The 15,237-nt window shown below is 45.5% G+C and overlaps 1 protein-coding gene and 1 non-coding gene across 3 annotated transcripts in view; both read left to right on the forward strand.

Moving 5' to 3' along the window:
• The window catches only part of acat2 (acetyl-CoA acetyltransferase 2), a 96,494-nt gene that overhangs the window by 22,574 nt on the left and 58,683 nt on the right, over nt 1-15,237 (forward strand). For both annotated transcript variants that reach the window (XM_041182790.1, XM_041182791.1), the window contains exon 3: nt 9,821-10,002. In XM_041182790.1, the coding sequence (XP_041038724.1) occupies nt 9,821-10,002 (182 nt within the window). The remainder of the gene's footprint in view (nt 1-9,820; nt 10,003-15,237) is intronic.
• LOC121275569 lies at nt 13,230-13,348 on the forward strand. Its single transcript, XR_005942516.1, has one exon. It is a non-coding gene; the product is annotated as a 5S ribosomal RNA (ribosomal RNA).

A 15,237-nucleotide genomic window follows, 5' to 3' on the forward strand; every position in this document is an offset into this window, starting at 1 on the left:
TGATTCCCATTGACTTCAGGTTAGGGCTCCTTGATGCCACAGTTGACCAAATCCAGTCACTCTCACCTCAACTCTTATAACAGTCCAGCAACCTGTGCTTCAGTAGATTGTGAGGATTACTGAGGCATTGTCCCATAGGAGTGACAGTGGCACTGGCACTGTGGAGCACGAACCTCCTGTCATGTCTCAGAATGCCAGCATTTGTGCTACCACTGGCATTGGTGCCCTTGCTATTGCCAATCAGCCCATAATCTTGTCACTCTTGCCAAGGTAGTGCAGTCTAAAGCAGGACCCTAAAGATGCAAAGCTGCTCAAGGGCATCCAGCAAGGTCATCTGCAGTTTCCCTCAGTTAAAATCAACAGCCTTTCACCAGCCATGCTGTCTCCACAGGGGTTGCGTTGCGTAGGAGCACTAGGCAAGGGAGGGCATCTAGAAGATGGGCACGAAGGGGATGCACAACAGTGAATAGTTTTTTTTTCTCTCTGTTATTGATGGTTCTTGGAGAAAGTTATTGAGTGAAGAGTTTTGCTGTTGGCTTTTATTGATCTTTTAAAAATGTTTTCTGTTCTGGAATATTGTCATGCCAGCATTTGTTGCCTATCCCTAATTGTTCTTGAACTGAATGGCTTGCTTGACCATTTCAGAGGGCAGTTAAAAGTCAACCACATTGCTGTGGGCCTGGAGTAGGTCAGACCAGGTAAGGATGGCACATTTCCTTCCCTAAAAGTCATTAGTGAACCTGATGGGTTTTTACAGTTTCATGATCAGTGTCATTGAGACTGGCTTTTAATTCCAGATTTTTTTTAAAAATAGTTGAATTCAAATTCCACCGCCTGCCATGGTGGGGTTTGAACGCATGACCCTAGAGTTTTAGTATGGGCTTTTGGATTACTATCCCTGTGACATTACCACTACACCAGTATCTGCTCCTATGAATGATATTGAGCCAGCAATGTCTGAAATGGATATACTGTTAGGGAATAGTGGGTCCAAGTTGTGGGAAGGGAATTTCATTTAAACTGAAGTGAAGCTTCACAATGTGGTCCCTTTCACCCAGCATTTATTGCCCACCTTTAATTGTCCCTGAGAAGGTGGTGGTGAGCTGCCTTCTTGAACCAATGCAGTCCATGTGTTGTAGGAACACCCACTGTGCTATTAGGGAGTTCCAGGATTTTGACCCAGTGACAGCGAAAGGAAGGGCATTATAGTTCCAAGTCAGGATAATGAGTGACTTGGAGGGGAACTTGCAGGTGGTGGTGTTACCATGCATCTGCTGCACTTATCCTTCCAGGTGGTAGGGGTCACGGGTTTGGAAAATTCTGTTGAAGAAGCCTTGGTGAGTTGCTGCTTTGCGTTTTGTAGATGATACACAGTGCTGCCATTGTGCATCAATAGTGGAGGGAGTGAATGTTTGTGGATGAGGTGCCAATCAAGCGGGCTGCTTTGTCCTGGATGGTGCCTAGTTTCTTGAGTGTTGTTGGAGCTGCATTCATCCAGGCAAATGGAGAGTATTCCATCACACTCCTGACATGTGCCTTGTAAATGGACAGGCTTTAGGGAGTCAGGAAGTGAGTTACATTCTGCAGAATTCCCAACCTCTGACCTGCTCTTGTATCTATAGTATCTATATTGTGGTCAATGGTAACCCCCCCCCCAGGATAATGTTGATAGTGGGGGATTCAGCGATGGTAATGCTATTGAATGTCAAGGGTAGATAGCTAGATTCTGAAGTCTTACTGCATACGGACATGGACTGCATCAATATCTGAATGCTGCTGAACATTGTATAATCATCCGTGAAGATTTCCACTACTGACCTGATGGGGGGGTGGACATTGATGAAGCAGCTGAAGATGGTTAGGCCTAGAACACTAACCTGAGGAGCTCCTCTAACGATGCCCTGGGACTGAGATGATTGACCTCCAACAACCACAATCATCTTCCTTTGTGCTAGGTATGACTCCAAGCAGTGGAGAGATTTCCCCCTGATTCCCATTGACTTCAGTTTTGCTAGGTCTCCTTGATGCCACGCTTGGTCAACTGCTGCCTTGAAGTCAAGGGCAATCACACCCACCTCTTGAATTCAGCTCTTTTGCCCTTGTTTGGACAAAGACAATAATGAGGTCAGAAGCTGAGTGGCCCTGGTGGAACCCAAACAGCGTCAGTGAGCAGGTTATTGCTCAGTAAGTGCTGCTTGATAGCACTGTTGATGATACTTTCTATCACTTTGATGATCAAGAGTAGACTGATGGGGTGGTAATTGACCGAGTTGAATTTGCTCTGCTTTTTGTGGACTGGACATAGCTGGGCAATTTTCCACATTGCTGGGTTGTGTTTTTTAATTCATTCATGGGATATGGGTGTCGCTGGCTAGGCCAGCATTTATTACCCATCCCTAATTGCCCTTGAGAAGGTGGTGGTGAGCTGACTTCTTGAACAGTTGCCATCCATGGGGTGTGGGTACACCCACAGTGCTGTTAGGGAGGGAGTTCCAGGATTTTGACCTGGACAGGTTTTGGGGAGTCAGGAGTGAATTACATTCTGCAAAATTCCCATCCTCTGACCTGCTCTTGTAGCCACAATATTTATATGGCTAGTCCAGTTCAGATTCTGGTCAGCGATAACCCCCAGGATGTTGATAGTGGGGGATTGACCAGACTTTGTAACTGTACTGAAACAGCTTGGTAGGGGCACGGCTAGTTGTGGACACAAGTCATCAGTACTATTGTTGGGGCCCATAGCCTTTGCAGTATCCAGTGCCTTCAACCTTTCTTGATATCACCTGGAGTGAATTGAATTAACTCAAGACCGGCATTATAATGCTGGGGACCTTGGGAGGAGGCAGAGGTGGACTGTGCAATCGGCATTTCTGGCTGAGTATGGCTGCAAATGCATCAGCCCTGTTTACACTGATGTGTTGGGCTCCCCCATCATTGAGGATGGGGATTAATGTGGAGCCTCCTCCTCCAGTTAGTGGCTGAATGCTCATGATTGCAAAGTTATGGAGGGCGCAGCACACTTTGCTTTGATTTTAGAAGAAGGCTGTCTTTCCTCGTGGTATTGCAAGTGGTTCTATGACTTTCATTGAAGCCCTTTGGCCTTGTGATGGGATGGTGGAGGAGGATCATGAGCCCATGTGTGGAGGGGATAGCCCTTTTTCACCAAACAGCCTCTTTGGGCCTCCAAAACAATGGGGTGTTTTGGAGGCCCAAAAATGGTCGGTATTGCTGATTGTAGCAGGATAAAAGCATTGCGGCCTCAGTCACGATAGCGGGCATTCACCAAGATGAAGTTCTTGATGTCGTCGCTCACTAACAACACGTTGAGAAAGGAGTATCCTTTGCATTTGCAGTATCCCTGCTGATGTGGGGAGACTGTATAATTCTGTTTGTGTACACAATGGCACCCAGCACTACCAGAAAGCCCTGACAAACCCACATGTCCTTTCATACTAGTTTCCCTTTACAGGGAGAACAGAATGAAGTACCCTGTCATTTTGTACAGTGCCGCTGAACCTGATGCTTCTATACACCCCATCTATCTGACTTATCACTGATGTCACCTGCTCCCACCACGAAGGATCCTATGGCATAGAATCTAAGGGTGACAGTGATCTTCACAGTCATTGCCAGGGCCATTCTTGTGCTGGTTTAAAGCTCCAGGTCATCATGAAGGAGGTAGCACAACTCCATTCCTACCTCCTTTGTAAAGCGTTAGTAGTCTTCTTAGATACTGCATGTCTCATTGCTGCAAAGCAGCGGTGCTCCCAAAACACCCTTTGTTGCGCAGACCCTTCTCCTCGCAGAGCTTACCTTTTCTGCCTCCCCCTCCTTTGCTTGTCCTGCTTATGTTGCAAAGCAAGTGACACTGCAACTGCCCACATATCCATGAAAGGCAATGTTATTTTCTGCCCTCCTTTGGTAAGCAAAAACCTCCAAGAACTCACCACAGTGCTTCCACTAACTTTGCCTGAACTCAAGTAAGTCAAAAGCACCTTGGCTGCAATTTGCTAAGTAGTGCTTTAGCCACAGAACATGTTTCATAATGCTTGTTGTTTGAGGCATGCACATTTGTTGATTAATTTTTGTATCCTGATGTTGTATCAGCCCATTCACCTCAATGATGTCATGATGACAGACTTTCAAGTTTTCAGCCCCTCCACATCTGTATGCACCACACCAGGCTAGTTAAGCTGCGTGGGACGCAGTCAACGTTGTTTTACATGCAAGAAAATATCAAATAGACCTTCTTAGCATACTAAGCAAATACATTTCATGCTTATATTGTTGAGCATTCAGGGCAAATACATTTCCAAAACTTTGAAGAACATTGATTGCAGAACACCTGGATGTCTGCAGACTGATAAGCACAAGCTAAAGGGCATTTGCAGGTACTGTTCATGGTTCACTCTAATTATGCCACATATATCAAACATTAAATTTTAAATAATATATTATGCGATTACAAAGCTGGAGACTTGAAAACTGTTTTTCAGCTAGCATGATATAGAATACTTCAAAAATTTGTAATTGCTCAGCCTCAAAATTAGAAGTTATTCCACTTCAGTCATGAGTTCATTGTCTGCAGTACTGAATAGGATGGCACTATTACATCCTTTAAGGAACTTGCTGGGAGTTATAGCTTTGTTCAATTGGTGCTGCACAGCATTTGATCTGTGAAAGAGTCTCTTCCAGTACAGTGCTTGTGTCGGCTTCACAGCAATTTTACAATTATAGTTGAATTTACAGGAGATGTGGCGGTTTGATAACAGGCTACCAATCAGCACACATCAACTCATTGTTGGTCTCAGTTGACACGGAGTGCCTTGAAACACCCTCCAACTTGGAGAAGCCGTCTGTACAGTCAGAAACGTTGAGGATACATGGGAATTATGAAAGTGGGGGAAGAATGAGAGAAAATTGCCAGAAAGACAGCTGTTGTATTTATTTACTGCAGAACACCCATGTCAACAATGGAGCTGTTGAGCAGGGAAGTTATGCTGAACCTTTATAAAGCTCTGTTTAGGACACAACTGGAGTGTTGTGTTCCATTCTGTTCACCACACTTTAGGAAGTATGGTCCTTGAGAGAATGAAAATGTGAACTGCCAGAATGATTTCAAGGATGAGGGAATTTGGTTACAAGGTTAGTTTGCAGAAGCTGGGGTGGTTCTTGGAGCAAAAAAGGATGAAGAGAGAGCTGATGAGGTGTACAAGATAATGACAAATTTGGATAAGGTAGACAAGTAACTTTGGCTTTATAAATAGAGATAAGACATAAGACCATAAGACATAGGAGCAGAAATTTGGGCCATTCGGCCCATCGAGCCTGCTGTGCCATTCAATCATGGCTGATAAGTTTCTCAACCCCATTCTCCCGCCTTCTCCCCGTAACCTTTGATCCCCTTACCAATCAAGAACCTATCTATCTCGGTCTTAAATACACTCAATGACATGGCCTCCACAGCCGTCTGTGGCAATGAATTCCATAGATTCACCACTCTCTGGCTAAAGAAGACATAGGGATGCCCATTAGATTTCCTTCTTTCACAAACCTGCTGGGTTTTGCTTGAACCCTACCTTCATACCTGCTAGGGGGGAGTATATAATCCAACCCATAGACTACAACCACAGCCTGCGTTTATAGCACTAGCACTTTTTAATGGAGTAAAAAGTTCCACAAAAGAGATACAAAAGAAGAATTAGGGCAGATTAGGGATTTGAAAACAACGGTAAGAATTTTAAAAGTGAGGCATTACTGAACTATGGACACATGTAAAATAAAAACAGAATTACCTGGACAAACTTAGCAGGTCTGGCAGCATCGGCGGAGAAGAAAAGAGTTGACGTTTCGAGTCCTCATGACCCTTCAACTGTTCTGTTGAAGGGTCATGAGGACTCGAAACGTCAACTCTTCTCCGCCGATGCTGCCAGACCTGCTGAGTTTGTCCAGGTAATTCTGTTTTTGTTTTGGATTTCCAGCATCCGCAGTTTTTTGTTTTTATGGACGCATGTAGGTCAGTAAGCACAGGTGAACTGCATTTGATGAGGACATTGGCAGCAGAGTTTTCAATGAGCTCAAGTTTATGGAGAGTAGAAGATGAGAGTCCAGCCAGGAGTGCATTGGAATAGTCATCCAGAGGTAACAAAGGCACAGTCAAGGGCTTCAGCAACAGGTGAACTGAGTCAGGGGAGGGATCATGGAATGTTATGGAAATGAAAGTAGGTGATCTTGGTGATGGTGTACATAAGTGGTTAGAAACTCACCTTAAGGTGAAATACGTCACTAATGTTGTAAACCAATGATGTATCAGCTTCAGACAGTTAACAGGGAGAGGCATGGAATAGGAGTGGGTGGAGTGTCTAGGGAAAAGAGTTTGTGGCGAGGTCTGAAGATAAAGGCTTCAGTCTTTCCAATATTAAGTCGGAGAAAATTTCTGCTGACCTAGTACTGAATGTTAAACAAACAGTCTGACAATTTAGAGACAGTGGAAGGGTCAAGGGAAGTGCTGGTGAGGTAGAACAAGAGATAACGTTATGCTGTGAGTTCTGATCTAGAATGCACTACCTGAAAGGGTGGAGGAAACAGATTTAATAGCATTCAAAAGATAAGCACTTAAAATGGAAAAAAATAACTAGGCTGTGGGGTGTTCTGTGATGCTGTATGTGCCTGCATACCATTGTAATTTACAGTTGCTCAGCAGAACAAGGGTTAACATGTGACAGTAGAATAACCCCACCCATGGCATGATATATAGAATCACATGGTAATAGACTGAGGGAATATTCTAGAGAGAACACTCTGGAAGCAGCCTACCTGCATGGCAACAGCACCATGCATGACAGTAACCTGGGACCTGTATATACTTAAAGATTAATAATAAAGGGTTCACGTTTAAATATACAAAATTTCATCATTGAGCCACCACAGTTGGCACCATAATACAACATGGTGACCAGTGAAGATGACACAAGTTAATACTCAGAGGTGATAATACAACACTGAGAAGAGCAGGGTAGTGGGACTAATTGGATATCTCATTCAAAGAGCTGATACCAGCAAAATTGGCCAAATGGCATCCTGTATCGTTCATGTTTTTCACTTAAATTCCCGATGCTGATCTCTGATTCTTGCCATTTGATCAGAGCATTCAACTTGAATCTTTGAACTCGCAGACAATTCCTCCTACCTCCCCCTGGACCATGACCCCACCACTGAACATCAAGCCATTGTTTCCAGGACTGTTACTGACCTCATCTCCTCTGGAGATCTTCCTTCCACAGCTTCCAACCTGATAGTCTCCCAACTTCGGACGGCCCGCTTCTACCTCCTACACAAAATTCACAAACAGGACTGTCGCAGCAAACCGATCGTGTCAGCCTGTTCCTGCCCCACGGAACTCATTTCTTGCTATCTTGACTCCATTCTCTCTCCCCTTGTCCAGTCCCTTCCCACCTACATCCATGATTCCTCTGACACCCTACATCATATCAACAATTTCCTGTCCTCAACCGCCTCCTCTTCAGCATGGACGTCCAATCCCTTTACACCTCCATCCCCCACTGGGATGGTCTGAGGGCTCTCTGCTTCTTCCTCGAACAGAGGCCCGAACAATCCCCATCCACCACTACTCTCCTCTGTCTGGCTGAACTTGTTCTCTCACTGAACAATTTCTCCTTAAACTCCTCTCACTTCCTTCAAATAAAAGGTGTGGCTATGGGCACCCACATGGGCCCGTTATGCCTGTCTCTTTATGGGGTATGTGGAACATTCCTTGCTCCAGTCCTACTCCGGCCCCCTTCCACAACTCTTTCTCCGGTACATCGATGATTACTTCGGTGCTGCTTCATGCTCTCGTCTGGCCCTGGAAAAATTTATTAATTTTGCTTCCAATTTCCACTCCTCCATCGTTTTCACATGGTCCATCTCTGACACTTCCCTTCCCTCCCCTGACCTCTTTGTCTCTATTTCTGGTGATAGACTGTCCACCAATATCCATTGCAAGCCTATCGACTCCCACAGCTACCTCGACTACAGCTCCTCACACCCCACTTCCTGTAAGGACTCCATCCCAGTTCCTTCGCCTCCATCACATCTGTTCTGATGATACCACTTTCAAAAACAGTTCCTCTGACATGTCCTCCTTCTTCCTTAACCGAGGTATTCCACCCACGGTGGTTGACAGGGCCCTCAACCGTGTCCAGCCCATCTCCCGCACATCCACCCTCACACCTTCCTCTCCCTCCCAGAACCATGATAGGGTCCCCCTTGTCCTCACTTATCACCCCACTAGCCTCCGCATTCAAAGGATCATCCTCTGCCATTTCCGCCAACTCCAGCATGATTCCACCACCAAACATATCTTCCCTTCACCACCCCCCGCACACCGCCCCCCCGGCGGCATTCTGCAGGGATCATTCCCTCCCTGGTCCGCTCCTCCATCACCTTCTACACCTCAACCCCCTCCCACAGCACTTTCCCATGCAACCGCAGAAGGTGCAACACCTGCCCCTTTACTTACCCTCTCCTCACCGTCCAAGGGCCCAAACACTCCTTTCAAGTGAAGCAGCATTTCACTTGCACTTCCCTCTATTTAGTCTACTGCATTCACTGCTCCCAATGCGGTTTCCTCTACATTGGAGAGACCAAACGCAGACTGGGTGACTGCTTTGCAGAACACCTTCGGTTTGTCCGTAAGCATGACCCAGACCTCCCTGTTGCTTGCCATTTCAACACTCCACCCTGCTCTCATGCTCACATGTCCGTCCTTGGCCTGCTGCATTGTTCCAGTGAAGCTCAACGCAAACAGAGGAACAGCACCTCATCTTCCGACTAGGTACTTAACAGTCTTCCGGACAGAATATTGAGTTCAACAATTTTAGATCATGAACTCTCTCCTCCATCCCCACCCCCTTTCCAATCCCCCCATTTTCCAATAATTTATATAGATATTTATTTTCCATTATTTTTAAATGTATTTCCATCCATTGTTTTATCTCTACCTTTTAGCCTATTTCGATCCCTTCCCCTCCACCTCACCCCACCCTCACTAGGACTATCTTTACCTTGCTCGTCCTGCTTTCTACCCTTAATGTCACCTATTAGCACATTCCTTAGATAATATCACCACCTTCAACACCTCTTTGTCCTTTTGTCTTTGACATCTGGCCCTCTATCCAGCTCTATTTGTCCCACCCTCCCTTAACCCAGCTTATATTTCACCTCTTTTCTATTTTTTCTTAATTCTGTTGAAGAGTCATATAGACTCGAAACGTTAACTGTATTCCTCTCCGCAGATGCTGTCAGACCTGCTGAGTTTTTCCAGGTATTTTTATTTTTGTTTTGAATCTTTGACTTCCTTGCTCCTGATTGCCTTTCTGGATCCTGTGATGCAAACATGCATCAGCCTCCCAAATGCGACCCAATCTTTTTGTGTTTTTTCAGGCTTCATCCCCCATTGTTATTTAAACACTTGTTCACCATTGTCTTGTTTTTGAACCATGCGTATACTAACATAGTGAGGTTCCAGCTCAGCTATGGTATCTCACACAATAGAATAACCATTCATTTTAAAAGCTCATTGTAGGGCTATTGTAGAAGGGGCTCGTGACCAGTATGTGCAACTGTTACCGGCAAGATGGAGGAGATGGGAAAATAGCAGTAAAAAAGTGTATGATAAAATCAAACCTCACATACAAGAAACATAACCTCAGTAACAGTTGATTAAAACTTTCTTGTCTTTTGTTCTCTTTTATAGTAATAATGATATGCTTTATGATAAAAAGCATTGTTACTATATTTTTCTTCTACCATTTTGTAGGCCAAGGACAGAATCCTGCCCGTCAGGCTAGTGTCAGTGCAGGAATCCCATATCTGGTGCCAGCATGGAGTTGTCAGATGATTTGCGGCTCTGGGCTGAAAGCGGTGTGTCTCGCAACACAGGCCATCATAACAGGCAGCTCCAACATTGTGGTAGCAGGCGGCATGGAGAGCATGAGTAAGGTATGAGCACAGTTTGTCACACTAAGTGGTCATTCTCATCACAGACCTCTTGATTTAAGTGCGGATTTAAAACTAAGCAATTACTGGGGTTACTGTCAAGGCTAGCATTTATTGCCCATCCAAAGTCTTTGATTAGGTGATTTTGTGGGGCATCAGGAGGGGAGAGAGTTACTGGGCACACTTAGTTCCAGGAGGCACTTTGGGCATTCTACTAGTTGTCTGGCTCCGGCTACCTTGCCATGCAGAATATCCAGGCATGCGACCGTCTTCCATCCTGTCCAAGCCAGTGATGTCACCTCTGCTTGATGAGTACCAATATGCTTCTGAGCTTTGCCTTTGGGAGGACTGCCGCGTTCCATGATTTTTGTCTTTCCATGAGATGCCTATTCATGGTTTTTTTGTTTTTACTTCCAAAGTGTATACCCTTACACTTCCCCACATTTTGCTCCATTTACCACCTTGTCTATTTACTTCACCTGTCCATATCTCGTTGCAGTCTCTTTGTGTCCTCCTCATAGTTTACATTCCCACCTAGCTTTGTATTATCAGCAAACTTAGATACATTGCCCTTGATCTCTGGAATAGCTTGGCTGATGGCCAATTATGGGGCAGCTCAAAATTGGCCGTATGGGAGGTGCTGTGGGCCATAAGCAGCAACTGAATTAAATTCCACCAAAATCTGTAAACTCATGGTCTACCATATCCCTCAAAAACCTGAAACAAAAACAAAAAATGCTGTAAAATCTCAGCAGGTCTGACAGCATCTGTGGAGAGAAAGACAGAGTTAATGTTTTGAGTCCATATGACTCTTCTTCAGAGCTCTGAGTTGTGTAGAAGAGCCAACAACAACACCAGGCATGTCTGAAAATTAGGTGCCAAATGGGTGAAGCTACAACACAGGACTACATGCATGTTGAATATTGGTAGTAGCATGCTATAGACAGAGATAAATAATCTCATGACCAGCAGATCAGCTCTGTCATCTTGCCATATCAGCCATGAATGGTGGTGGACAATTAAACAACTAATAGATGGAGGACGCTACGTGAACATCCCCACAAGTTATGTGAGTGCAATAAACAAGGATAAAGTATATGTGACCATCTTTAGCCAGATGTGTCAAGTGGATGATCCATCACAACCTCTTCCTGAAGTCTCCACCATCTCGGGTGCCAGTTTTCAACCATTTTGTTTCTCTTCATGTGGCATCAAGAAATGGCTGAGTGCATGGAAATGGCAGAGGCTTCGGGCCCTGACCACATCCCGACTATAGTAATGAAGGCTTGCGCTCCAGAATGAGCCATGGCTTCAGCCAAGCTGTTCCATACAGCTACAACATTGGCTTCTACCCAAAAAAGTGGAAAATTTCCCAGGTATGTCCTGTCCATTTAAAAAAAAAAGACAAATCCAATCCAGCTAACTATCACCCAATTAACATGCTCATAATTATCAGCAAAGTCAACTGTGCTAACAGGCAACACTTAACTTACCTGCTCAACAATGCTTTTTTTGGGTTCTGCCAGGATTGCTCAGCTTCTCACCTTGTTACAGTCTTGGGCAAACAAGAACAAAGGAGCAGAATTCCAGAGGGTGGGTGAGAATACATCAAGGCCATATTTGACCATGTGGGGCACCAACGAGCCCAAGTAAAATTGAAGTCAGTGGGATTTGGGGGAAAACTCTAATCTGGCAGGGGTTAAACAAAGGTTCTGGTCATGGGAGGCCAATCATCTCAGCCCCTGGACATTTCTGCAGAAGTTCTTTAGGGCAGTGTCCTGTAACTAACCACCTTTAACTGCTCCATCAAAGACCTTCCGTCCATCATAAGGTCAGAAGTGGGAATGTTATTGATGATTGCAGTGTTCTGTTCTATTTGCAATTCCTCAGATAATAAAGCAGTCCATCCCCATTTGCAGCAAGACCTGGGCAACATCCCGGCTTAGGCTAATAAGTGGCAAGTAACATTTGCGCCACAGGAGTACCAGGACAATCTCCAACAAGAGAGGGTTTAACCATCTCCCCATAACATTTAATGACATTAACTTTGTTGAATCCGACATCCTCAACATCCTGGGGATCACATTGACCAGAAACTTAAATTGGCATGCAACTCACCCCCTCGTTCCCCAAAATCTTTCCATCATTAAAGGACACAAGTCTAGAAATGCCTGGATGAGTACCTGGATCGAAGGTGACTTGCTTCAATTCCGTTTCAGTGGGTTCTGAGATGGCCTATACACAATCTGCAGACTCTGGCACATGTGGGACAGGTGGTACTTGAAGGTAGAAGGGTTGTTTGGAGGTTTGTATGCTCCCTCCGAAGCCTTGACTTTGTCTTTGCACATTTCTGACAAAGGCTCTCATGTTCGATGCCTCCCTGGGTGAGCCTTCTCCATTTGGGTCAGTACATGCCAGGGACTCCCATGATTTGGCAGGGATATTTGACCTCTTCAGGGATGCTTAAAGGACATCCCTAAAGCATTTCCACTGTCCTCCTGTTCACTGTTATCCTCCTCTTACTGCAATTGAGTTCCAAATCGAGCAGTTGCTTTGGGAGTCTGGTGTCAGGCATACGAACGATATGTCTCATCGAGCAGAGGTAGTTTTGAGTGATTAGAGACTTGATCCTGGGCAAAGTAGCTTGGGAAAGGAGGCTGCTGTTGGACCACCTTTCTTGCCACTGGATTTGGAGGTTCTTGTGAAGGCGCAGTTGGTGGTACTTGCCAGTGGTTTGAGATGCCTGCTGCATTGGAGGACAGAGCTATTTTTCCCTGAGTGCCAGTCTGTATCTTATTCTGATGTTTTGCTTTCCCCTCCTTTTGCCTTTTGTTCCATGACATCTTTATAATTTAGCCACCCACTAACCTATCCCTGACCTTCACTTTTTTCTCTACCTGACTATCCCTCCTTTTTTCAACAGCATAAAACCCTTGCCATTTCTGCCTTCTTTCAGTTCCAAAGAAAACTCATTTTGGACTCAAAATGTTAACTCTGTTTCTCTCTCAACAGATGCTGCCAGATCTGCTGAGTTTTTTCAACACTTTCTGTTCTTATTTCAGATCACCAGTATTCGCAGTATTTTTGCTTTTGTCTTTAGGTATGCCTGGTGCTGTCCCTGGACTCTCTTTTTTGAACCAGGGTTGATCCCCAGCTTGATGGTAATGGTAGAGTGGGGGATATGCTGGGCCATAAGGTGATTGATTGTGTTTGAGTACAGTCAGTGTCAGGCCTACGGCCATACTAGTCTGAAAACACCCGATCTCGTCTGATCTCGGAAGCTAAGCAGACTCAGGCCTGGTTAGTACTTGGATGGGAGACCGCCTGGGAATACCAGGTGCAGTAGAAAGCTTGGCCTAAATAGTCAAGTGGTTTTGGTACTGGATTTGTAACCCCAAGATCAAGAGTTCAAATCTCACAATGGCAAACTATGCAACAATGTAATTTCATCTGAAAACAGATGGAAACGTGTTTGTACTCGAAAGAGTTACAGTCAGTGTCAGATTGCTAATCCATTCCAATTTAGTTACCTTGCACTGGAGCTCCACATTTCCACCCTGAACCTGGCCTCCTCAGAAATGTAGAGCCCTCCTTCATAGTGCAGGAGCGTCAGGGAAAACCAAGCACTAGCTGCGGCATTCAGGTAAATTTAATTATCCCAAATCCACTTTGAGAAGCTACGGAGAGAAGGTAAGTGGGTGAGGGAGTAGGGTAGCAGGTGGATGGATGAGGGGGTAGAATGGGTCAGGAGGGGTGGTAGGACCAGGGGTTTGTCAGGAGTTTGGGGGTTAATCGGATGTTCAGGGTGGGGATGGTATTCAAGGGGTCGGGGTGGTACTTGACTGGGGGAGGGTAGTCAGGGGGTCTGGGGGTAGTCAGCAGGTCGGAGTGGAGGGGTGTTGTTGGGGTGTGGTGGGGGCGTGGAGGTGGGGGAGGTTGTCACTTGGGGAAGTCGTCAGAGGGTCGGGCGGGGTAGTCAGGTGCCAATAGTTGTCAGCCAGTCGGGGCTAGTCGTGTCAGGTGATGTGGTTAGCCGTGTGGCCAGATGGGTAGTCAGGTGGTGGGAGGGCTGGCAGGGGTCAATTGTACAGCTCCTGTAGAGTTAGAACTGGTTTCAATCCTTCTAACTTTTCCTGGGCAACTATTCTGGTAAGTAAGCTGGGACCATCCAAAGTCTCTGACTTTTAACTCATATGCAGGGTAATTAGGTCCACAGTTTCCGGGCAATGTCCACGTTGTCAGCGCATAAGGACTTCCAAAGAGTCCCCAGTTTGGGGGTACCTTTGGGGTATGACCATCCAGAGATCAGATGTTCTGGGCCAGTGATTCATGGTCAGTCTTAGGCTAGTGCATGAATCACAAAAGGCAAGATTAACAAGGTGGTGAAAGGTTATTGGGGAAGGCAGGAATGTGGGGCTGAGATTGAAATCAGATCAGGCATGATCTTATTGAATGGTAGCTACCTTCATATTCTTGATGTTGTGAACAAAAGTACTTCAGAAAGGAGCCTTCTGGTTTTTCTTTTTCGGTCTTCCGTTTGTGATATTGTACCCCAGACAATTTTTCTGTCTCCATCTGTCATGATGCTACGTGACTTCAAAGTACTCCCTGGATTTTGTCTGAGAGAGGAAGCTCACTCTCATCACCATCCCTTATCCCAGCATGTCAGATGAAACCATCTCCCCTCTGTTTTTCCATTTCCCTGCTCCACTTTTTATTATTCACAGATCTTTCCCATTTCAAAGACTGTTACTTGACTTTGAGCTGCAGATCAGAGGAGTGCAAGGCCCCCTCCCTGTAGATCACTGTGTGAAGGTGGTTGATTGGGCTGAAAGGTGACCACAAGCAGCTGAACATCAAAACCAATCCAATGGAAAAAGCATGAGTGGTGGCAGAGAATGGGTCATGGAATTGGGGGAAAGGTGAAATGCAAGTGACAAGGATCAGTGAGCACCTAGGGTCGGTGTGGAGTGGGGAAAGGGGAGGTTGTTGTCAATCGTGGATATTTGAGCACAGAGGGGATGATGGGGTTGCTGTCATTGGAGGTTCGGTGCGCACGCACTGAGTGGGTGGGCAGGGCAGGGCATGGAAAGAGCTCCATCAGAAAATTCCAGAACTTTGGTCTGAATTGAAACTACATAGAGCTTCAAAATGACATGAGCAACTGTCCACGAGTGCTTGAAGTTTCTGTAGTTGACATCTGTGGAAACTAATGGCGCTCCTGGGAAGTTGCTCATA

The sequence above is a fragment of the Carcharodon carcharias genome, chromosome 2 (genome assembly GCF_017639515.1).
Source record: "Carcharodon carcharias isolate sCarCar2 chromosome 2, sCarCar2.pri, whole genome shotgun sequence".
Lineage (NCBI taxonomy): Eukaryota > Metazoa > Chordata > Chondrichthyes > Lamniformes > Lamnidae > Carcharodon > Carcharodon carcharias.